This window comes from Symphalangus syndactylus, chromosome 17, assembly GCF_028878055.3.
Source record: "Symphalangus syndactylus isolate Jambi chromosome 17, NHGRI_mSymSyn1-v2.1_pri, whole genome shotgun sequence".
NCBI classification, from domain to species: domain Eukaryota; kingdom Metazoa; phylum Chordata; class Mammalia; order Primates; family Hylobatidae; genus Symphalangus; species Symphalangus syndactylus.
Genome location: NC_072439.2, coordinates 23,165,549 through 23,188,916, shown reverse-complemented (window position 1 = coordinate 23,188,916; position 23,368 = coordinate 23,165,549). Strand labels below are relative to the sequence as shown.

At 50.0% G+C, this 23,368-nt stretch overlaps 1 protein-coding gene and 1 long non-coding RNA gene across 2 annotated transcripts; one reads left to right on the top strand and one right to left on the bottom strand.

Annotated features, from left to right (window-relative positions):
- Nucleotides 1-13,290: 13,290 nt before the first annotated feature.
- Nucleotides 13,291-14,587, top strand: LOC134733033 (uncharacterized). Its single transcript, XR_010116604.1, has 2 exons — nucleotides 13,291-13,674; nucleotides 13,906-14,587. It is a non-coding gene; the product is annotated as an uncharacterized lncRNA (long non-coding RNA).
- On the bottom strand, nucleotides 14,264-18,205 carry LOC129466202 (galectin-7). Its single transcript, XM_055249412.2, has 5 exons — nucleotides 17,861-18,205; nucleotides 16,745-16,797; nucleotides 16,275-16,363; nucleotides 15,092-15,293; nucleotides 14,264-14,400 (listed from the first exon to the last, which is right to left on the bottom strand). The coding sequence occupies exons 2-5, from the start codon at nucleotides 16,748-16,750 to the stop codon at nucleotides 14,287-14,289; spliced, it is 411 nt and encodes a 136-aa protein (XP_055105387.1). The 5' UTR covers nucleotides 16,751-16,797; nucleotides 17,861-18,205; the 3' UTR covers nucleotides 14,264-14,286.
- Nucleotides 18,206-23,368: the final 5,163 nt, after the last annotated feature.

Sequence of the window (23,368 nt, the reverse complement as noted above, 5' to 3'; positions counted from 1 at the left end):
CCAGCTAATTTTTGTATATTTAGTCCAAATGGGGTTTCACCACATTGGCCAGCTTGTCTTGAACTCCTGAACTCAGGTGATCCACCCGCCTCGGTGTCCTAAAGTGTTGGGATTACAGGCGTGAGCCACCGTGCCAGGAAAATGGATAATTTTAAAGGAGCAAGTGGAAAAACAGCTCATTATGTACAGGGGAACAATAGAACTAATGCCTAGATTCTCCTAGGAACAATGAGGCCGGAAGGCAGATGAATGATTTATTCAAAACACCGAAAGAAAAATAAAACTGTCAGGCCAGGTGCGGTGGCTCACGCTTGTAATCCCAGCACTTTGGGAGGCCGAGGTGGGCGGATCACGAGGTCAGGAGATCGAGACCACGGTGAAACCCCGTCTCTACTAAAAATACAAGAAATTAGCCAGGTGTGGTGGCGGGCGCCTGTAGTCCCAGCTACTCGGAGAGGCTGAGGCAGGAGAATGGCGTGAACCCGGGAGGCGGAGCTTGCAGTGAGCTGAGATCGCGCCACTGCACTCCAACCTGGGTGACAGAGCGAGACTCCGTCTCAAAAAAAAAAAAAGAAAGAAAAAAAAAGAAAAATAAAACTGTCAACTGGTGATTCTATATTCAACAAAACTATACTTCAAAACAAAAGGCAAAAGAAAACCATTCCCAGATAAACAAAAAGAAAGAGAATTCTGGGCTAGCATATACCTAAATACAGGGAATACTCAAGGAAACCCCTCACACTAAAAATGACAGCAGACAGAAACTCAAATCCACAGGAAGAAATGAAGAGCCCCAGAAATGTATTTTTCTTTTCTTCTTTTAATTTATTTTGAAACATATAAGGTCAGGCCGGGCATGGTGGGTCACGCCTATAATCCCAGCACTTTGGGAGGCTGAGGCAGGCGGATCATGAGGTCAAGAGATCGATACCATCCTGGCTAACGTGGTGAAACCCCGTATCTACTAAAAATACAAAACAAAATTAGCTGGGTGTGGTGGCGGGCGCCTGTAGTCCCAGCTACTCGGGAGGCTGAGGCAGGAGAATTGTGTGAACCTGGGAGGTGGAGCTTGCAGTGAGCTGAGATCGCACCACTGCACTCCAGGCTGGGCAACAGAGCAAGACTCCATTTCAAAAAAAACCAAAAAACAAACAAACAAACAAAAACCATACAAGGCCGGGTATGGTGGCTCAAACCTGTAATCCCAGCACTTTGAGAGGCCAAGGTGGGTGGATTGCTTGAGCTCAGGAATTCAAGACCAGCCTGGGCAACATGGTGAAACCCCATCTCTACCCAAAATACAAAAATTAGCCAGGCATGGTGGTGCAAACCTATAGTCTGGTCCCAGCTGTTCAGGAGGCTGAGGTAGGAGTATTGCTGGAGCCTGGGAGGTCGGAGCTGCAGTGAGCCGTGATTGTGCCACTGCATTCCGGCCGGTGTGACAGAGCAAGACTCTGTTTCAAAACAAATAAACAGACAAATACATAAAATTGTAAAAATATATATATATAGATAAAATTGTTTAAAGTAAAGGTTATGCCAGGCGTGGTGGCTCATGCCTGTAATCCCAGCACTTTGGGAGGCCAAGGACGGTGGATCAGCCGAGGTCAGGAGTTCAAGACCAGCCTGGCCAACATGGCAAGACCCTGTCTCTACTAAAAATACAAAAATTAGCTGGGCATGGTGGCAGGCGCCTGTAATCCCAGCCACTCAGGAGGCTGAGGCAGGAGAATCGCTTGAACCCGGGAGGTGGAGGTTGCGGTGAGCCAAGATCGTGCCATTGCACTCCAGCCTGGGCTACAAGAGTGAAACTCCGTCTCAAAAATAAGTAAATAAATAAATAAATAAACAAATAAATAAAGTAAAGGTGGCCGGGCGCGGTGGCTCACGCTTGTAATCCCAGCACTTTGGGAGGCCGAGGCGGGCGGATCATGAGGTCAGGAGATCGAGACCACGGTGAAACCACGTCTCTACTAAAAAATACAAAAAATTAGCCGGGCGCGGTAGCGGGCGCCTGTAGTCCCAGCTACTCGGAGGCTGAGGCAGGAGAATGGCGTGAACCCGGGAGGCGGAGCTTGCAGTGAGCCGAGATTGCGCCACTGCACTCCAGCCCGGGCGACAGAGCGAGACTCTGTCTCAAAAAAAAAAAAAAAAAAAAAAAAAAAAAAAAAAAAAAAAAAAATAAAGTAAAGGTTATAAGGCTGGGCATGATGGCTCACGCTTGTAATCTCAGCACTTTGGGAGGCCGAGGTGGGTGGATCACTTAAGGCCTGGAGTTCAAGACCAGTCTGGCCAACATGGTGAAATTCAGTCTTTACTAAAAATACAAAAAATGGCAGGGCATGGTGGCTCACACCTGTAATCTCAGCACTTTGGGAGGCCGAGGCGGCGGATCACGTGAGGTCAGGAATTTGAGACCAGCATGGTAAACATGGTGAAACCCCGTCTCTACAAAAATACAAACTTAACCAGGCATGATGGTGGGTGCCTGTAGTCTCAGCTACTCAGGAGGCTGAGGTAAGAGAATGGCTTGAATCCAGGTGGTGGAGGTTGCAGTGAGCCAAGATCACGCCATTGCACTCCAGCCTGGGTGACAGAGCAAGACTCTGTCTCAGATAAATAAATAAATATAAATAAATAAATAAAATACAAAAAATTAGCTGGGTGTGATGGTGCACGCGTTTAGTCCCAGCTACTCAGGAGGCTGAGACAGGAGAATGGCTTGAACCTGAAAGGTGGAGGTTGCAGTGAGCTGAGATCATGCCATTGCGCTCCAGAGCGAGACTCTGTCTCAAAAACAACAACAACAACAACAACAACAAAATGCCAGGCACAGTGGCTCACGCCTGTAATCCCAGCACCTTGGGAGGCTGAGGTGGGGGGGATCACCTGAGGTCAGTTCAAGACCAGCCTGGCCAACATGGAAACCCCGTCTCTACTAAAAATACAAAAATTAGCCGGGCATGGTGGCAGGTGCCTGTAATCCTAACTACTTGGGAGGCTAAGGCAGGAGAATCACTTTAACCCAGGAAGCGGAGGTTTCAGTGAGCCGAGGTCGCGCCACTGCACTCCAGCCTGGGTGGCAGACTGACTCCATCTCAAAAAAAAAACCCAGTTATATAGCGCTGTATTTTTTAGAGACATGATCTTGCTCTGTTACTCAGGTTGGAGTGCAGTGGCATGATCATAACCCATTGTAACCTCAGACTCCCAGTCTCAAGCAATCCCCCTGCCTCATCCTCCCTAATAGCTGGGACTACAGGTATACACCACCACACCTGGATACTTTTTGATTTTTTTTTTTTTTTTTTGTAGAGACACGGTCTCACTATGTTGCTCAGGCTGGTCTCAAACTCCTGGCCTCTAGCAGTCATCCCACCTCGGCCTCCCAAAATGCTGGGATTCCAGGCGTGAGCCAGCACACCTGGCCTGTGTCCCTGACTAGGTAACATACACAGTCAGGTGCTGCATCACCACGTTTCAGTCAGTGATGGACTGCACATGCGACAATGCCCCATAAAATTACAACGAAGCCAAACTCCTATCACCTAGTGATGCTGCAGCCATCACAATGTCGTAGCACAATTTATTTTTTTTTAATTTAGGGTAGCCTAAGAGTACAGTGCTTATAAAGTCTACAGGAGTGTACGGTACTGTCCTAGCCTTCACATTCACTCACTGCTCACTCACTGACACCTGGAGCAACTTCCGCTCCTACAAGCTCCATTCCTGGTAAGTGTCCCATACAGGTGTACCACTTGTCATCTTTGATTTATTTATTTTTCTGAGACGGAGTCTCACTCTCTCACCCAGGCTGGAGTGCAGCGGCATGATCTCCACTCACTGCAATCTCCACCTCCCAGGTTCAAGCAATCCTCTTGCCTCAACCTCCCAAATAGCTGGGATTACAGGCGTGCACCACCACATCTGGCTAGCTTCTTTGTTTTGTTTTTTTTTTGTTTGTTTTTTTGTTTGTTTTTTTAGCCAGAGTCTCTATCTGTTGTCCAGGCTGGAGTGCAGTGGCATGATCTTGGCTCACTGCAACCCCCGCCTCCCGGATTCAAGCGATTCTCCTGCCTCAGCCCCCGAGGTAGCTGGGATTACAGGCACGCACCACCATGCCAGGCTAATTTTTGTGTTTTTAGTAGAAACGGGGTTTCACCATGCTGGCCAGGCTGGTCTCAAACTTCTGACCTCATGATCCACCCACCTCAGCTCCCAGAGTGCTGGGATTACATGTGTGAGCCACCGTGCCTGGCCCAAACTTCTTTGTATTTTTAGCAGAGACGAGGTTTCACCATGTTGGCCAGGCTGGTTTCGAACTCCTGACCTCAAGTGATCTGCCCACCTCAGCTTCCCAAAGTGCTGGGATTACAGGCGTGAACTACTGCTCCCGACCCATTTGTCATCTTTTATACCATAGTTTTACTGTACCTTTTTTATGTTCAGATATGTTTATATACAGGAATACTTACCATTGTGTTACAATTGCCCACTGTGTTCAGTACAGTTAAATGCTGTCATGCTTGTAGCCTAGGAGCTGTAGACTACTTCATATAGCCTAGGTGTGGGGTAGGCTGTACCATTATGTTTGCATAAGTCACTCTATGATGTTCACACCCTGACAAAATTGCCTAACCATGCACTTCTTACAACTTAAGACCGTATAGATGACCATACAGAAAACCAGAGACTGAGCCAGGTGTGGTGGCTCACGCCTGTAATCCTAGCACTTTGGAGGCCGAGGTGGGTGGATCGCCTGAGGTCCGGAGTTGGAGACCAGCCTGGCCAACATGGTGAAACCCTCTCTCTACTAAAAATACAAAAAATTAGCTGGGACTGGTGGTGGGCGCCTATAATCCCAGATACTCAGGAGGCTGAGGCAGGAGAATGACTTGAACCCAGGAGGCAGAGATCGCACCATTGCACTCCAGCGCCTGGACCACAAGAGTGAAACTCCCTCTCAAAAAAAAAAAAAGGAACCGGGAAGGTCATGAAAGGAGGGCGCTTATGCACAAATGCCTGATAGCAACGATTGCGAAAGACTCCAAAAACCACAACCTCGCACAAAGTCCACTGCAACGTTATACAGAAAGTACTTTTGTCCAGTAACTTCCTGTCCAAACTTGGACTGATGCCACCCTTGTTTCAAGTCTCGTAGCCAAGGATAATTGATTCAAAACAATTTATGTAATCCTCCTCATTTTGCCTTTGAAAACTTCCCCTTGGCTGGGCATGGTAGCTCACACCTGTAATCCAAGCACTTTGGGAGGCTGACCCAGGCAGACCCCTAGAGTCCAGGAGTTTGAGATCGGCCTGGGCAATCTGGTGAAACTCTGTCTCTAGAAAAGATACAAAAATTAGCTGGGCGACTGTAGTCCCAGCTACTCAGGAGGCTGAGGTGGGAGGATGGCTTGAGGACGGGAAGCGGGGGTTGCAGTGAGCCTAGATCACACCACTGCACTCCAGCCTTTGGCGACAGAGTAAGACTCTGTCTCAAAAAAAAAAACAAACAAAAAAAATCAACAAAACTAGTATACTGGTTTTCAATGAAATCAGTTAGCTCATTAAAAAATTCAACAAAAGAGTAAGAAAAATAAAAAAGACAGAAGCCATCAATTACCAAAAGCAAGAATGAAGGAGGGAAAAACACTAACATGATACACGAATTTTAAAAAATCATAGGGGAATATTATGAACGGATTTAGGTCAACTAATTAGGCAATTTAGATGAAATGAACAAATCCCTAGAGAGACACAAATTACCAAAACTGACTCAAGAACAAAATAGAAACACAGATACAATTTTTGTACAAGTATCCATTAAAATGTATTGAAAAATGAAAATGACATAGAATAAACAAAACAATTTTGAGAAAAGAGAACAAAGTTGCAAGGCATATAATGTGACTTTAAGACTCACTATTCACTTTGGGAGGCCAAGATGGGTGGATAGCTTGAGCCCAGGAATTCCAGACCAGCCTGGGCAACATGGCAAGACCGTGTCTCTCCAAAAAATACAGAAATTAGCTGGGTGTGGTGGCATGTGCCTGTAGTCCCAGCTACTTAGAAGGGTGAGCCCAGGAGGTTGAAACCACAGTGAACCGTGATTGCATCACTGCACTCCAGCTTGGGAAACAGAGTGAGAATCTGCCTCAAAAAAAAAAAAAAAAAAAAAAAAAGAAGCCAGGCGCAGTGGCTCACGCTTGTAATGCCAGCACTTCGGGAGGCTGAGGTGGGCAGATCACCTGAGGTCAGGAGTTCGAGACCAGCCTGACCAACATGGTGAAACCCTGTCTCTACTAAAACTACAAAAATTAGCCGGGCATGGTGGCGGGCACCTGTAATCCCAGCTATTCGGGAGGCTGAGGCAGGAGAATGGTGTGAACCCGGGAGGCGGAGCTTGCAGTGAGCAGAGATCGCACCACTGCACTCCAGCCTGGGTGACAGTAAGACTCTGTCTCAAAAAACAAAAAAAAAAAGAGAGAGAGAGAGAAAGACTCACTATAAAGCTACAGTAATCAGGAATATGCTATCAGGATAAGGGTAGATACATAAATCAAGGAATCAGAAGAATGATTAAGTCCAGATTTAAAACAACAAAAGTGGTCAATTAATTTTTAACAAAATTGCCAATATAATTCAATGAGGAGAAAAGACAGTCACTTCAACAAATGGTGCTGAAATAACTGGACATCTATAGAGTGAGAAAAGAACCTTGACCCTTAACTCACACCACACACAAAAATTAACTAAAAATAACTAAAAGTTAACTAGAAATAATATATTAACTAACGAGACAAAAATTAACTAAAGTTAGGCCGGGTGCTATGACTCACACCTGTAATCCCAGCACTTTGGGAGACCAAGGCGGGTGGATCACCTAAAGTCAGGAATTCAAGAACAGCCTGGCCAACATGGTGAAACCCTGTCTCTACTAAAAATACAAAAATTAGCTGGGCGTGGTGGCGCGTGCCTGTAATCCCAGATACTCAGTAGACCGAGGCAAGAGAATCGTTTGAACCCGGGAGGTGGAGGTTGCAGTGAGCCGAGATCACGCCATTGCACTCCAGCCTGGGTGACAAGAGTGAATTTCCATCTCAAAAAAAAAAAAAATTAACTAAGGTTTAAAAACTAAACTTAAATGCTAAAACTATAAACCTTCTACAATAAAATGTAAAAAGAAATCTTTGTGACAAATGTTTCTCATGACGATTTCTTAAGCAAAGATTTAAGTAGGTCACAAAAGCACACTACATAACAGAAAAAAATAACTGATAAAATGAACGTCATCACAATTAGACTTTTGTTCGGAGGAAGACATCTTTAAGAAAATAAAAAGGCTCAGTCAGGCGTGGTGGCTCACGTCTGTAATCCCAGCACTTTGAGAGGCCGAGACAGGTGGATAACCTGAGGTCAGGAGTTCCAGACCAGCCTGGCCAACATGATGAAACCCCATTTCTACTAAAAATACAAAAATTAGCCAGGCATGGTGGCAGGTGCCTGTAATCCCAGCTACTCGGGAGGCTGAGGCAGGAGAATCACTTGAACCTGGGAGGAGGGGGTTGCAGTGAACAGAGATTGTGCCACTGCACGCCAGCCTGCGCGACAGAGAGAGACTCTGTCTCAAAAAATAAACTAAAAATAAAGAAAATGAAAAGGCTGGCTGGGCACGGTGGCTCACACCTGTAATCCCAGCACTTTGGGAGGCCAAGGTGGGTGGATCACCTGAGGTCAGGAGTTCGAGATCAGCCTGGCCAATGTGGTGAAACCCTGTCTTTACTAAAAATACAAAAACTGGCTAGGCGTAGTGGCGGGTGCCTGTAATCCCAGCTACTCTGGAGGTTGAGGCAGGAGAATTGCTTGAACCTGGGAGGCAGAGGTTGCAGTGAGCCGAGATCATGCCATTGTACTGAGTGTGGGCAACAAGAGCAAAACTCTGTCTCAAAAAAAAAAAAAAAAAAAGAAAAGAAAAGAAAAAGAAAAGGCTAACCACAGAAGGAGAGAAAATTTTCATATTACATATATTTGACAAAGGAAATATCCAGAAAATATGAAAAGCTCTTGCGACTCAATAAGAAGAAAATAAACATCCAACTGAAAATGAGCAAAAGACTTGAACAGACGATTCACAAGAGAGGATGTAGAATGGCCACAGGCATGTCAAATAATGGTCAAGAACATTAAAGGAAAATGCAAATGGAAACAGCAATGAAATATCAATAAACATCCACTAGAATGAATAAAATTAAAACAAACAAAAAAAAACCCCAAAACCTGACAATACCAAGTATTGATAAGGATAAAGCTTAGCTGAAATTTTCATATACTGAAGGGTGGGAGTGTAGAGTGGTTCAATCATACTGAAAAACAGTTTGGCCGTTTCTTTCTTTTTTTCCTGAGCAGATCACAAACTTGAAGTGTTTTTTGTTGTTGTTCATTTTGTGTTTTGTTTTGTTTTGTTTTGTTTTGTTTTGGAGACGGAGTCTTGCTCTGTCACCCAGGCTGGAGTGCAATGGCACGATCTTGGCTCACTGCCACCTCCGCCTCCCAGGTTCAAGCGATTCTCCTGCCAAAGCCTCCCGAGGAGCTGGGAATACAGGCACCTGCCACCACACCTGGCTAATTTTTGTATTTTTAGTAGAGACGAGGTTTCATCATGTTAGTCAGAGTGGTCTTAAACTCCTGACCTCAGATGATCCACCCACCTCAGCCTCCCAAAGTGCTGGGATTACAGGCGTGAGCCACTACACCTGGCCTGAAGTTTCTTATAAAGGTAAGCATATTGGGCAGGGCACAGGGGCTCATGCCTGTAATCACACCATCTTGGGAGGCTGAGGCAGGAGGATCGCTTGAGCTCAGGAGTTTGAGACCAGCCTGGAGAATACAGTGAGACCCTGCCTCTAAAAAGCATTTAAAAATTAGGCTGAGGCCGGGCGCGGTGGCTCACGCTTGTAATCCCAGCACTTTGGGAGGCCGAGGCGGGCGGATCACGAGGTCAGGAGATCGAGACCAAGGTGAAACCCCGTCGCTACTAAAAAAAATACAAAAAAATTAGCCGGGCGTGGTGGCGGGCGCCTGTAGTCCCAGCTACTCGGAGAGGCTGAGGCAGGAGAATGGCGTGAACCCCGGGAGGCGGAGCTTGCAGTGAGCCGAGATTGCGCCACTGCACTCCAGCCTGGGCGACAGAGCAAGACTCCGTCTCAAAAAAAAAAAAAAAAAAATTAGGCTGGGTGTGGTAGCTCATGCCTGTAATCCTAGCACTTTGGGAGGCCGAAGCAGGTGGATAACCTGAGGTCAGGAATTCAAGACCAGCCTGGCCAATATGGTGAAACCCTGCCTCTACTAAAAATACAAACAATTATCCAGGCATGGTGGCGCACGTCTGTAATCCCAGCTGCTCGGGAAGCTGAGGCACAAGAATCGCCTGAACTCAGGAAGTGGAGGTTGCAGTGAGCAGAGATCGTGCCATTGCACTCCAGCCTGGGTGACAGAGTGGAACTCCGTCTCAAAAATAAATAAATTAATAAATTAATAAATTAATTAATTAAAATAAAAATTAGATAGGCGTAGTGGCACACACGCATAGTCCCAGCTGCTCTAGAGGCTGAGGTAGGAGGATTGCTTGAGCCAAGTTGGAGGCTGCAGTGAGCTATGGTGGTGCCACTGCACTCCAGCCTCAGTGACAGAGAGAGACCCTGGCTCAAATAATAATAATAATAATAATAAATAAACTTAAACATACACTTATATGACACAGCAACTCAACTCCTGGGTATTTACCCAAAAGAAATCAAAATATCAGCCCACAAAAAGACCTTTCATACAATCTTTATTCATAAACATCCACACTGGAAACAACTCACGTGTACATCAACAGGTGAACAGATCAGCAAACTCAGGTTCACACGATGGATTACAACCCAGAGAAATGAACTGCATGAAGAAAACACATGAATGAACTTAAACATTATGTACGCTACGCAGAAGTAGCCAGACTTTTACAAAAAGAGTACTACACTTTTCTTTTTTTTTTTTTTTTTTTTTTTTGAGACGGAGTCTCGCTCTGTCACCCAGGCTGGAGTGCAGTGGCGCAATCTCGGCTCACTGCAAGCTCCGCCTCCCGGGTTCACGCCATTCTCCTGCCTCAGCCTCTCCGAGTAGCTGGGACTACAGGCGCCCGCCACCACGCCCGGCTAATTTTTTGTATTTTTTAGTAGAGACGGGGTTTCACTGTGTTAGCCAAGATGGCCTCGATCTCCTGACCTCGTGATCCGCCCGCCTCGGCCTTCCAAAGTGCTGGGATTACAAGCGTGAGCCACCGCGCCCGGCCGAGTACTACAATTTTCTACCCAAATTTATTGATTTATTTATTTAGAGATGGAGTCTCGCTATGTCCCCCAGGCTGGTCTTGGCTCACTGCAACCTCTGCCTCCCAGGTTCAAGCGATTCTCCTGCCTCAGCCTCCCAAGTAGCTGGGACTACAGGCATGCGCCACCATGCCCAAATAATTTTTGTATTTTCAGTAGAGACAGGTTTCACCATGTTGGCCAGGCTCATCTTGAACTCCTGACCTCAGGTGATCCACCCACCTCAGCCTCCCAAAGTACTGGAATTATAGATGAGGGCCACCGCGCCCAGCCTCCACCAAGTTTTAGAGCAGGAAAAACTAATTTATGAAGCTTGAGAGCGGATCAGTGGTCGCCACCCAGGCGCCAGGGGTGTGGCTGGGAGGGGTGATGGAAATCTCACAAGTAGACAGTACCTTGATCATGGTGGCCACACAATGGGATGTGTTTGTCTAAATTCATGGAAATGTACACTTTTTAAAAATTTTTTATTTACTTATTATTTTTTTGACATGGTGTCTTGCTCTGTTGCCCAGGCTGGAGTGCAGTGGCACCATCTTGGGTCGCTGCAACCTCTGCCTCCAGGTTCAAGCAATCCTCCTGCCTCAGCCCCCGTAGTAGCTGGAATTACAGGCATGCACCACCACACCCGGCTAATTTTTGTATTTTTAGTAGAGACGGGGTTTCACCATGTTGGCCAGGCTGGTCTCGAACTCCTGACCTCAGGTGATCCACCTGCTTCGGCATTCCAAAGTGCTGGGATTACAGGCGTGAGCCACCCCATCCAGCCAAAACTGTACATTTTAAAAGGAAGAATTTTACTGTGTGTAAATGACATCTCAATGAAGTTGATATTACAAACACCAAGTCTAGGTGAGGTGGCTCATGCCTCTGTTCCTAGCACTTTGGGAGGCTGAGGCAGGAGGATTGCTTGAGTCCAGGAGTTCCTACTGTGTCTAGCCGCTGTGCCAACCCTTCCTTGAGTTCCCAATTGGGAAACTTCCCAATGAGGAATTTGATGCCTACAAAGGTTGAGTGACCCCGTCCCTAAATTTTTTTTTTTTTTTTAATTAGCCAGGAATGGTGGTGCGTGCCTGTAGTCCCAGGTACTCTGGAGGCTGAGTCAGGAGGATCGCTTGAACCTTGGAGGTCGAGGCTTCAGTGAGCTGAGATCATGCCACTACACTCCAGCCTGGGTGAGACAGGGCAAGACATTGTCTTTGAAAATATATAAAAAGTGGCTGGTGCAGTGGCTCACATCTGTAATCCCTGCACTTTGGGAGGCTGAAGTGGGTGGATCACCTGAGGTCAGGAGTTCGAGACCAGCCTGACCAACATGGTGAAACCCCATTTCTACTAAAAATACAAAAATTAGCCGGGCATGGTGGCACACACCTGTAACCCCAACTACTCAGGAGGCTGAGACAGGAGAATTGCTTGAACCCAGGAAGTGGAGGTTGCAATGAGCCAAGATTGCACCACTGCATTCCAGCCTGGGCAACAGAGTGAGACTCTGTCTCAAAAAAAAAAAAAAAAAAAAAAAGATGTGTGTATATATATATATATATATATATACACACAAACACACACACACACACACACATATGTATAAAGTAATAAATGAAAGCAAACAAAATGTAATTTCCAGAGGCTAAGATCCCAAGGAGAGGAATCACATTCACTTCGGGCCACCATCTACTTGATGTGTGACCTTAAACCAATTCACTCAACCTTCATGGGCATCAAATTCCTCATTGGGAAACTATGCATAGAGGATCTCCTTCAGAAGGTCGTTTCGGGGATTGAAGGAATGGTTAGCGCAGTGGCTACACACAGCAGGAACTCCGGGAATGCTGCTGGGACTCATGTTCCTAAGCCATGAAACCGGTCTAGTGGGTGGAGGGTGCTACCACTTATGCATGGAGGGGAAGAAACTACTCGTGCGTATGTGCAGAGGTCTACAGGGGATTTTCTGAAAGACGCACATGAAATGAAGACCAGGGAAACAGCAGTATTCTCCCAGTAAAGAGGATAGATGTATGTGTACATATATATGCATATACATATATACAGGTATATTTATAAATGACAAACACACAAAAATAATACAGTATGAATCTCCATTTGTTATATATTTAAATTTTTTGTAGCGATCGGGCTGTTGCCATATGATCAAGGCTGGTCTCATACACCTGGCCTCAAGCCATGCTCTGACATCAGCCTTCCAAAGTGCTGGGATTACAGGCCTGAGGCATCGCGCCCAGCTCCAAATCTCCATTTTCGGTGAACCATTTGAGAATAAATCGCAAACATGCTGCACCTCCAAATACCTAACTATGTTTTCCACCAACAGGGACAGGTTCCCACATGTACACTGTCAGGCACGGTGAAAATCGGGACATTAACACGGCTGGATCGCTACCATCTAATCCGAAGGCCCAACCACATTCACCACTTGTGCCAATAATATGTTCATTTCACTGTATGTTTTGAAATGTGTACCACATGCGTATGTTATCTTTACGAAAAAAAATAGTATGTTGAAGCCACTCGTCACAGCCAAAGAAATAAGAGCGAACTCATTCAAGCAGGAGTCCCGGAGGACCAGGAGAATCCGGCCTCTCCCAGGCCTCCTCACCTGAGCGGGGCTCCCTCCTGACTGCCGCCCACCCACCCACTCCAGGGCCGGACGCGGGAAGGGACTGCCCAGCCCGAGGGTCGCAGGGGCAGAAAATCTCGGGTCCTGAACGCGCCTGGGCCCCGTGGCAAACCTGGCGTCCCCTCCCGACACCAGGATCAGATTCAGGCCAGGCCAGGAACCACCCCAGCTTCCTGCGTCCGCCGTGGTCCACGCGGCAACGCCGGCGGCGGCCGCCAGGGGGACGGAGGCTCAAGGGCGCGGATCAAGGCCCCAGCCTGGGCGCGCCCACCTAGGCATGGCTCCGAACACAGGTTCCGGAACAGCCGGCCCCGAGCACCCACGTGCAGCTTCCCATCGCAGCCCTGGCGTGGCTTCTCTGTCCCCGGCTGAGGCCCGCGGCCGCACCCAGCCTCTCCCACCCCAACCCCGCCTTTAAGGGGAGCCCCAGCGACGCCTTGAACCCTGAAAGTCACACTGGGGCCGGGGCTGCACTTGGCGTCCGCTTCCCCTCCCGTCACAGTGACCAGGGCTAGGGCCGCGGTCGAGGCCGTCGGAGAGAGCGGAGGGCGCGTGGGAATGGGGCTCGCTGCGCCACGGAAACCCCGCGCCGCCCTTCGAGTCCTCCCTCTGCTCCGCAGAGCTGGGGCCGCTGCCATCGCGTCTGCCCCGAGGGTGCACAGGCAGGTACCTGTCCCGACTCGGGGAACAGCGGGAGCCCGGAGACGCCCGTCGGGCTTCCCAGCCCCACCCGGGACGTCTCTGGGGGCGGGAGGCCAGGAGAGAAGAGGGTGGGAGAGATGAGCTGTAGGGGGATACGGGACCCAGGGACCCGGGGATATTATAACACGCTTTCCACGCGTAGGATTGGGGCCCACAAATGACCAGAAAGGTGGGACTCATTCGCCCCCTTTGCAGATGGACCCGTGTTGGCCCCCCTTAGATCTGCAGTGAGGGCACCAGGACCTGCGGTGAGCGCCTCCGCGCCCCAAACGCCAGTAGATCCGCCCGACCACATTCCCACCTGGCTTGCTTTGCACAAATGCTGCGTCAGGACATGCCCCAGACCCACTCCTTCCCAGATCGCGACCCTCATGCCTTCGCAGACAGAAAGTGTCCTAAGCACAGGCAGGCTCAGAGCCCGCCTCCGCCTCGGATTCGCTGTGTGGCCCGGAGCCAGTATCTTGGCCTCTCTGGGCCTCAGTTTGCTCATCTCAGTGAATGGGACACAGACACAGTCGCGCTGCGGCCTAACGCTTTATTTGCCATCCAAGACCCCGGGCCCGCCTGGGCTTCTGCTCAGAAGATCTTCACGGAGTCCAGCTGCACGTCCCCGCCCACCTCCACCAGGCGCACGCGCGCCAGCGGCAGGCGGTGGCGGAAGTGGTGGTACTGGGCGTCCCCAACCACGGCCTGCAGGGGAGGGTCGGTGGTGAGGATTCCAGAGGCCCATGATGGGTGGCCCTGGGGAAATCACTCATCCCCTCTGGGCCTCAGTTTCCCCACTGGGAAAATGGGGCTATTGTTCATTCTAACTCTTGCGTGAGAATCAAACGAGTTTACTGTGTGGCACAGTAAAAAACGGCTTTTTTAGTGCTGGTAATGGATATTCTTATTTCCGCGACCACTACCCGCTATTAAAGCACAGAGGAGAGGGGTGAATTCGCGTAAGGTGTGGGTAGTGGAGGATCTGCCGCCACCCCCGCCCGCCAATCCTTGCTAGCACGAGTTCCTGGTCGCTGTCTCCAACCCAACCCATCCCTCCCCATGCCTCTAACCCCGGACCTCAGGAAGGAATTAACTGGGAGTAGGGTCTGGGATGGCGAGTCTGGGCCACGCCTTCCCGCTAGGACGCCCACCCCTTGGACACTCGGCTGGTGCTCGCCTCGTCCTGACCCTGCTGTCTCTCTGCCCCTCGGACCCACATTGGAGTTGTTTAGGCGACAGAGGGTCGAAGGACACCCTTCTCCGCCGTGGCCACGCCTTCCCTACCCCCCTCACCTCGCCCCGAACCTCCCTGCCTTCCACCAATAGCCTGGCTATGCCTAACCCTCTGCTCCAGGGACCTAGGTCTTGGCGTCCACGCCCCTGTCCAGAGACGCACCTTGAAGCCGTCGTCGGACGCGATGATGAGCACCTCGAAGGGCTGCCCGCGCTGGAAAGGAACGCCCGGCCCGCGCTCCTCGCGGCCCCAGGAGCCTTGCTCCTTGCTGTTGAAGACCACCTCCGACGTGTCCAGCCGGGGGTTGAAATGCAGGGCTGCATCGGAGCCCTGCTCCTCCCCGCACAGCAGGTTTACATGGAACCTGGAAGAGGGGGATGGTGGCCGTCAGGGCTCAGAAACCACCCAGACCAAGAAATGTTGACGGTGAGGAATACCGGTGTCTACAATTTGCTTTGAATGAATAAATAAATGAAATGTTGGCTGGGTGCAGTGGCTGACCCTGTAATCCCAGCATTCTGGGAGGTGGAGAAGGGAGGATTGCTCGGGCCCAGAAGTTAAAGACCAGCCTGGGCAATATAGCAAGACCCCATCTTACAAAAAAACGGAAGAACAAACAAAAAATAAACCACCAAGACCAAAGTGAAGGGCTTATGGGCTGGGACTCCCCATTCCCAGAGTACCCCCAAATTAACAGGGACCTGAAGACAGGCACACACCGCAGGAGAGGTGGCCCACTAATGACCAGGGAGCTTAGATTCCCAAGGCAGCCAAAACATCATGAGGCCCTTGGCAGAAACCTACCCAGACCAAAGTCACTATGCTTAGGGCAGGGTGCCCTCATTTCCAAAGAGCCTGGGAGCTGCCCAAGAGGTCTGGGTGATGGCCAGGGTGCTCCTGATGCTCAGGGAACCCTCAGGTTCTACAGGACAAAGAATAGTACCAGGAACCCCAGTATTTCCAGGGTACCCCAGAATCCAGAATGCCCGAAGTTCCTTAGCCAGGAAGTCAAAGGATGGCTTGGCAAGGACTCCCAGGGTCCAGGGTGTCTCCAGGACTTGGAGCATTTCCAGAGTTCCCTGGGACTCAGACATGGAAGTCATAGGACTATATCTAGGAACGCTGAGATTACCCAGGAACCTCAAATTCTTAGGGAAACTCAGGGACCCCAGCCACAAAGGCATGGGGCAAATATGAATACATCAGATTTGAGGTCAGAAATGGCCTCGGACTCCTAGCCTGGTGGATACAGATGGCCTAGAGCCCCTATTTCTGGACTGCAAAAATTGGGGGTCAGCTGATCCTGGAGACCTGTACCCTTTACCCCTAGGGCCTGGGGCCTCACCTGCTGGCATTGGGAGGAACCAAGCCGCGAATTCTCAGCACCGTGCCAGGGCGGATGCCCTCGGGCAGCGAGGACTTGTGGGGGACGTTCTGCAAGAGTGGGGTGCAGGGGCCACTGTGAGCCGGTGAGACCGAGGGAGGAAGGCAGAAGGTGGGTCACCCCTCAGAGGAGCCGACCAGGGCTGAGACTGGCAGAAATCAGTGGAAGAGAAAAGGGTGGCAGAGAGGCAGGAAAGAGACCAGAAACAGACAGGGAAACGGGGACAGCAACAAAGAAAAACAGACAAATCCTCAAAGAGGGACCCAGAGGAAGCCACAAAGAGGTAGCGGGGACAGTCGGGATGGGGGGGTCACCTGGAGGCCACAGCCCAGGCCCTTCCATGGCGCACCCACTGCCCACCTGCTCCTTTGAAAGAGGAGCCCCCAGCCCCCTCCCTGCTTGGCCCCGCCCCGGGCCCCTGGAGCACTCACGGACATGGCTGGGACAGGGTCAGGCAGCCCTGGTGGTGGGGCCTGCTGGGGACCTTAAATAAAAGCAGGGCAGGGCTGGCCCTGATGACTCACCCCACCCCTTCCCACCCACCACCCACACCTGGCACAGACCCTGGCCCTGGGGCAAGCCCGGCGAAGTGGGAGTGGCGCCTCTTCTTGGGGGCCCTGATCCCCCCATCACCCAGGGCCCGGGTGCACTGCCCCTCTCCTAGGAGCTGATAATAAGAGCCACTGCCCCTCCAGCTCTGTCTTCCCACTGCCTGGCACACAGGAGAGTCTCTCATGCTCATTTTTTTTTTTTTTTTTTTTTTTTTTTGAGACAGAGTCTCGCTCTGTCGCCCAGGCTGGTGGCGCAATCTCGGCTCACTGCAAGCTCCGCCCCCCAGGTTCACGCCATTCTCCTGCCTCAGCCTCTCCGAGTAGCTGGGACTACAGGCGCCCGCCACCACGCCCGGCTAATTTTTTATATCTTTAGTAGAGACGGGGTTTCACCATGGTCTTGATCTCCTGACCTCGTGATCCGCCCGCCTCGGCCTCCCAAAGTGCTGGGATTACAAGCGTGAGCCACCGCGCCCGGCCTCTCATGCTCATTTTATACACAGACATGTTGGGTCCTGAGAAGCCAAGCCCGGCGGGAGCTCTAGACCATTCTCTCCAGCTGAGAACCTCCTGCCTGGACTGGCAATATCTGCGCTGAAATCCCTGCTTCTACGTCTCTAATGGAACAGCAGCCACAACAATGGCGATAGTGCCAGACAGGGCGACTTCACAGGGTCGGGGGGTGGCCTGGTTGGCTCAGTGCTGCACCCCTGTGTCCCGGACTGTGCCTGGTTCATGGAAGTCCTCAGTCAGGAGGGGTGAAAGGAGGGGATCCACTAGGACTACGCTTGTCATTTCCCAGGTCCCTGGTCTGCCCAGGATATGCAGGAAATCACTGACTGGGACCCCACCATTCCAACAGGGAGAAGCATGGGTCACCCCCATTGTACAGAGGAGGAGGCTGAGGCTGGGATGGGAAGTGATTTTCCACAAGCCAGGCAGGACCCATTGCCCCAACCTCTGCCTCTCCTCACCTCTGGGCGTGCCTCTCCTCACCTCTGGGCGTGCCTCTCCTGTGGGTTCTGTCTCTGGGGCTGGCTGTCTGGCTCTGTTTGTCTCTGTCTATAACTCTGTCTACCACGTATTCCTGTCCCACTTCTCTCCTTCAAGTCTCTCTTGTTCTTCCTTCCAGGACTGTTACCATCTTCCCACCAATTTTGCAGGTACAGATGAGGTGGGTTTTAGGGTGGTGGGTGGCCTAGCATTCCATCACCACCTATATCAAAAACAGAGCAAAGTGAGGACCCTCCTGCCAGGCCCAGTATAGCCCGCTTGGGCCCAAGACCCTAGAAGAGAATCCAGGGTTGGGGAAGTAGACTGGGGGAGGCAGGGAAGCAGGACTGAAATCTGTTTCTGAAAGGCAGGGAAGGTGTGGGAGCTGAACAGAAACCACTCCTGGCTTGGCGTGGTGGCTCATGCCTGTAATCCCAGTGCTTTGGGAGGCCAAGGTAGGTGGATCACTTGAGGTTAGGAGTTCAAGACCAGCCTGGCCAACATGGTGAAACCCCTTCTTTACAAAAAATACAAAAAATTGACCGGGAGTAGTGGCGGACACCTGTAATCCCAGCTACCTGGGAGGCTGAGGCAGGAGAGTTGCTTGAGCTGAGGAGGCAGAGGTTGCAGTGAGCTGAGATCACACCACTGCACTCCAGCCTGGGCGACAGAACTAGACTCTGTCTCAAAAAATAAAAATAAAGCCTGTAATCCCAGCACTTTGGGAGGCCGAGGTCGGCAGATCACGAGGTCAGGAGATCGAGACCATCCTGGCTAACATGGTGAAACCCCGTCTCTACTAAAAATACAAAACAAAATTAGCCGGGCGTGGTGGCAGGCGCCTGTAGTCCCAGCTACCCGAGGGGCTGAGGCAGGAGAATGGCGTGAACCCGGGAGGCGGAGCTTGCAGTGAGCCGAAATTTTGCCACTACACTCCAGCCTGGGCAACAGAGCAAGACTCCGTCTCCAAAATAAATAAACAAACAAACAAATAAAAATAAACCACTCCTAGCAATGCAGCAGCCCTCCTGGACCTTTTCCACTCCCCACCTGACTCCTGCACTCCTGCCCCACCCAGCAGGCTGCTGAGAGGCCTGGGCAGAGGCAGGCTGGCAGTGGAAAGTTTGGGTGGAGACACCAGACCCAGAAAAATCCTCCACCCTCTTTGTCCCAGGCCCCCAGCCTCTTGCCCCCTCCCCACACACTCCAAGGCACCAAGGTAGGGGACCAGTTCCTAGGGACATGAGTTCAGAGAGGGAGGCTGGCAGCTGCATTTCAGTGGGGGCTGCAAGCACCCCCATTCTGCAGAGGACAAAACTGAGGGACAGCTTCTCAGCCAAAGAAGCGGCCAGGCCCTGGGCTCCAGAGGGGTGTCTGTGCCAAGGACATGTCATGGGCACAGACAGAGAGGACAGCAGGGTGTCCGGTGATCACACCACCAGCCCAGCTCAGTTAGTTCCCGAGAATGTTCCCTTGAATGGTGGACTCCATCATTCTAACATTATTGATCATTCTAAAGAAGACACTCCTCACATTACTGACGCCTCATGCTGTGTACCGTGTTTCCCAGGAACTCAACTTTTTAGTGATTGCTTCACTGTTGCTGGATGTAACTTCACATGCAGCCAACATGCTGCGAGTCCCAGCGTGCCTTTGCTGACTAGCCAAAGGTTTGCATTCACTCTGTCATTAGCCTGAAGTCCTGACTCCTTTCTGGTAACAGATCTGCATCCTTAATTGCATCCTTGATGGGTTTTGTTGTTGTTTTTGTTTGTTTGTTTGTTTTTGAGACAGAGTTTTGCTCTGTCACCCAGGCTGGAGTGCAGTGGCACGATCTCCACTCACTGCAACCTCCGCTTCCCAGGTTCAAGTGATTCTCCTGCCTCAGCCTCCCGAGTAGCTGGGATTACAAGCATGTGCCACCACTCATGGCTAATTTTTGTATTTTTAGTAGAGACGGGGTTTCACCATGTTGGCCAGGCTGGTCTTGAACTCCTGCCCTCAAGGGATCCACCCACCTCAGCCTCCCAAAGTTCTGGGATTAGAGGCATGAGCCACTGCACCCAGCCCTTGATGGGTTCTTATTCTATTGTGTTACCTTTCTCGTTAGTTGTGCAATAATTTTTTTTTTTTTGAGACAGGGTCTGGCTCTGTCTGTCTGTGATCATGGCTCACTGCAGCCTTGGCCTCCTGGGCTTGGGAATCCTCCCGCCTCTGGAGTAGCTTGGATTACAGGTGCACGCCACCACACCCAGTTTTTTTTTGTTTTTGTTTTTTTTTTTTGTTTTTTCTAGAGAGGAGGTCTCACCATGTTGCCCAGGCTGGTCTCAAACTCCTGGGCTCAAGCGATCCTCCCACCTTGGTCTCCTAAAATGTTGGGATTATAGGCCTGGCCACGGTAATATTTGTGTGAGTCTTTTTTCAGTTTTAAATAACTAATGTATTAGTTATTCCCAATTGTTATTTCATTGAGGTATTTTTCCCATTAAATAAAAGGTTCAGATTTTGTTGTTGTTGTTTTGAGACAGGGTCTTGTTCTGTCACCCAGGCTGGAGTGCAGTGGTATGATCTCAACTTACTGCAACCTCTGCCTCCCGGATTCAAGTGATCCTCCCACCTCATCCTCCTGAGTAGCTGGGACTACAGGAGTGTGCCACCACACCTGCCTACTTTTTTATTATTTTGTACTGATGGGGTTTCGCCATGTTGCTCAGGCTGTTCTCAAACTCCTGGACTCAAGTGATCCACCTGCCTTGGCCTCCCAAAGTGCTGGGATTATAGGTGTGAGCCCCTGCTCACGGTTCAGATTTTAATGGAATAGTTCAATGAGTTTTAACACATATAGTCACCTGTGTAACCACCTCCCCAATCAAGTTTCCTGGTGCCCCGGGAAACAGTCACTGCTCCTTCTGCCACATGAAGCCACTGTCACTCCTGAGCAGTTAGTAGCCACAAAGTTTCCTTTGATCCATTGTGGTGGCATGTGCCTGTAGTCCCAGCTACTCGGGAGGCTAGGGCAGGAGGATCACCTGAGCCCTGGAGGTCAAGGCTGCAGTGAGCCAAGATCACACCACTGCACTCCAGCCTGGGAAACAGAGTGAGACCCGGTTTCAAAAAAAAAAAAAAAAAAAAAGGGTTAGGCCGGGTGCAGTGGCTCACACTTGTAATCCCAGCACTTTGAGAGGCCAAAGCGGGCGGATCACCTGAGGTCAAGAGTTCGAGACCAGCCTGGCCAATGCAACAGCCTGGCGCGTGCCTGTAGTCCCAGCTACTGGGGAGGATGAGGCAAGAGAATCACTTGAACCTGGGAGGCGCAAGCTGCAGTGAGTTAAGATCGCACCTCTGCACTCAAGCCTGGGTGACAGAGCGAGACTCAGTCTCAAAAAAAAAAAAAAAGGGTGGCCAAGGCAGACGGCTCACGAGGTCAGGAGATCGAGACCAACCTGGCTAACACGGTGAAACCCCATCTCTACTAAAAATACAAAAAATTAGCCAGGCGTGATGGCAGGCGCCTGTAGTCCCAGCTACTCGGGAGGCTGAGGCAGGAGAATGGCATGAACCCGGGAGGCGGAGCTTGCAGTGAGCCGAGATCGCGCCACTGCACTCCAGCAGCCTGGGCAACAGAGCAAGATTCCAAGATTCCATCTCAAAAAAAAAAAAAAAAAAGAAAAATAAGTTCATTTGCTGTGAAAATGAGAAAGTGGGTTGGGACAGACTGATTTTTCTGATTTTAGGCCTCTTTCAGGATATAATTTAGGTGAAAAGTAACTAATTGCACACTAAGTGTTTGTAGGGATTTAAAACCCCAGGTTCTGTCAATGCTATTTTGTTAGTGAAATTTTGGATTATTGTTTTTTGTTTTGTTTTTGAGTTTTTTTAGTGATTGCTTCACTGTGGCTGGATGTAACTTCACATGTAGCCAACATACTGCAAGTCCCAACATGCCTTTGCTGATTGGCCAAGGGTTTGCACATTAACTCTCTTATCAGCCTGAAGTCCTGACTCATTTCTGATAACAGATCTACGTCCTTGATGGGTTCTTTTTTTTTTTTTTTTTTTGAGACGGAGTCTCACTCTGTCACCCAGGCTGGAGTGCAGTGGCGCAATCTCAGCTCTGCCTCCTGGGTTCAAGCGATTCTCCTGCCTTGGCCTACTTAGTAGCTGGGATTGCATGTACAGCCACTCCTGGCTAATTTTTGTATTTTTGGTAGAGATGGGGTTTCACCATGTTGGCCAGGCTGGTCTCAAACTCCTGACCTCAAGTGATCCACCCACCTCAGCCTTCAAAAGTGCTGGGATTACAGATGTGAACCACTGCGCCTAGCCAAGGGTCTGGCTATGTTGCCCAGGCTAGTCTGGAACCTGGGCTCAAGTGATCCTCCAACCTCTGGCCTCCCAAAGTACTGGGATTACAGGCGTGAGCCACCATGCCCTATGGTTTTCGTTATTTTTTTATTTTTATTTTTATTTTTTGAGACAGAGTTTCACTCTTTTTGCCCAGGCTGGAGTGCAATGGCATGATCTCGGCTCACTGCAACCTCCGCCTCCCGGGTTCAAGTGATTCTCCTGCCTCAGCCTCCCAAGTAGCTGGGATTACAGGTGCCTGCCACCATGCCCGGCTTTTTTTGTATTTTTAGTAGAGATGGGGTTTCACCATGTTGGCCAGGGTGGTCTCGATCTCTCGACCTTGTGATCCACCCACCTCGGCCTCCCAAAGTGCTGGGATTACAGGCGTGAGCCACCGCGCCTGGCCCACGGTTTTGGTTATTTTTTAAACACAGTGAAGATACTTCAGGGACTCCTTTGGTTTTATATATCAACATTCCAGTGATGAAAATGATACATGTAAAAATCTTTTTAGTGAATTCTAACTGTTCCCACAGTTAAAGACATTTACCCACTATGTAACTAATTATATCTTTCCAAGTAATTTGGTAAACCACCACTGAAGATTGGCTTACTCAGCTTCTAACTCACTCCCCAGCGGGCCCACCTTTTTTTTATCTTTTTGAGACAGGTCCTTAATCTATTGCCCAGGCATGATCATCATGCACTGCAGCCTCAACCTCCTGGGCTGAAGCGATCCTCCTGCCTCAGCCCCCAGAGTGGCTGGGACTACAGGCATGTGCCACCACCCCCAGTTCATTTCTATTTTATTTTATTTTATTTTATTTTATTTTAGTAGAACTGATGTCTCACTATGTGGTCCAGGCTGGTCTCAAACTCTGGAACTCAAGGATCCTCCTGCCTTGGCCTCCCAAAGTGCTGGGATTACAGGTGTGAACCTCCGCACCCAGCCTGGCCTGCTTTCTTGCATTAGGAAGTTAAAAACTACATTTCCCAGAGTTGTTTGTAGCTAGATTCATATAGGACTGGGTTTCCCCAAGCTGAGTTTGCACCCCTGGAAAACTCTTTTTTTAAAGATATGCCCTCATGGCCAGGCACTGTGGCTCACACCTGTAATCCTAGCACTTTGGAGGCGGAGGTGGGCAGATTGCCTGAGCTCTGGAG

Coding starts and splice junctions, on each gene's coding strand:
- LOC129466202 (XM_055249412.2), bottom strand. Junction 15,294..16,274: donor GTTCCTCCCAATGCCAGCAG/GTGAGGCCCCAG, acceptor CCCCTCTTCCAG/GTTCCATGTAAACCTGCTGT. Junction 14,401..15,091: donor CGTCCGACGACGGCTTCAAG/GTGCGTCTCTGG, acceptor CCTCCCCTGCAG/GCCGTGGTTGGGGACGCCCA.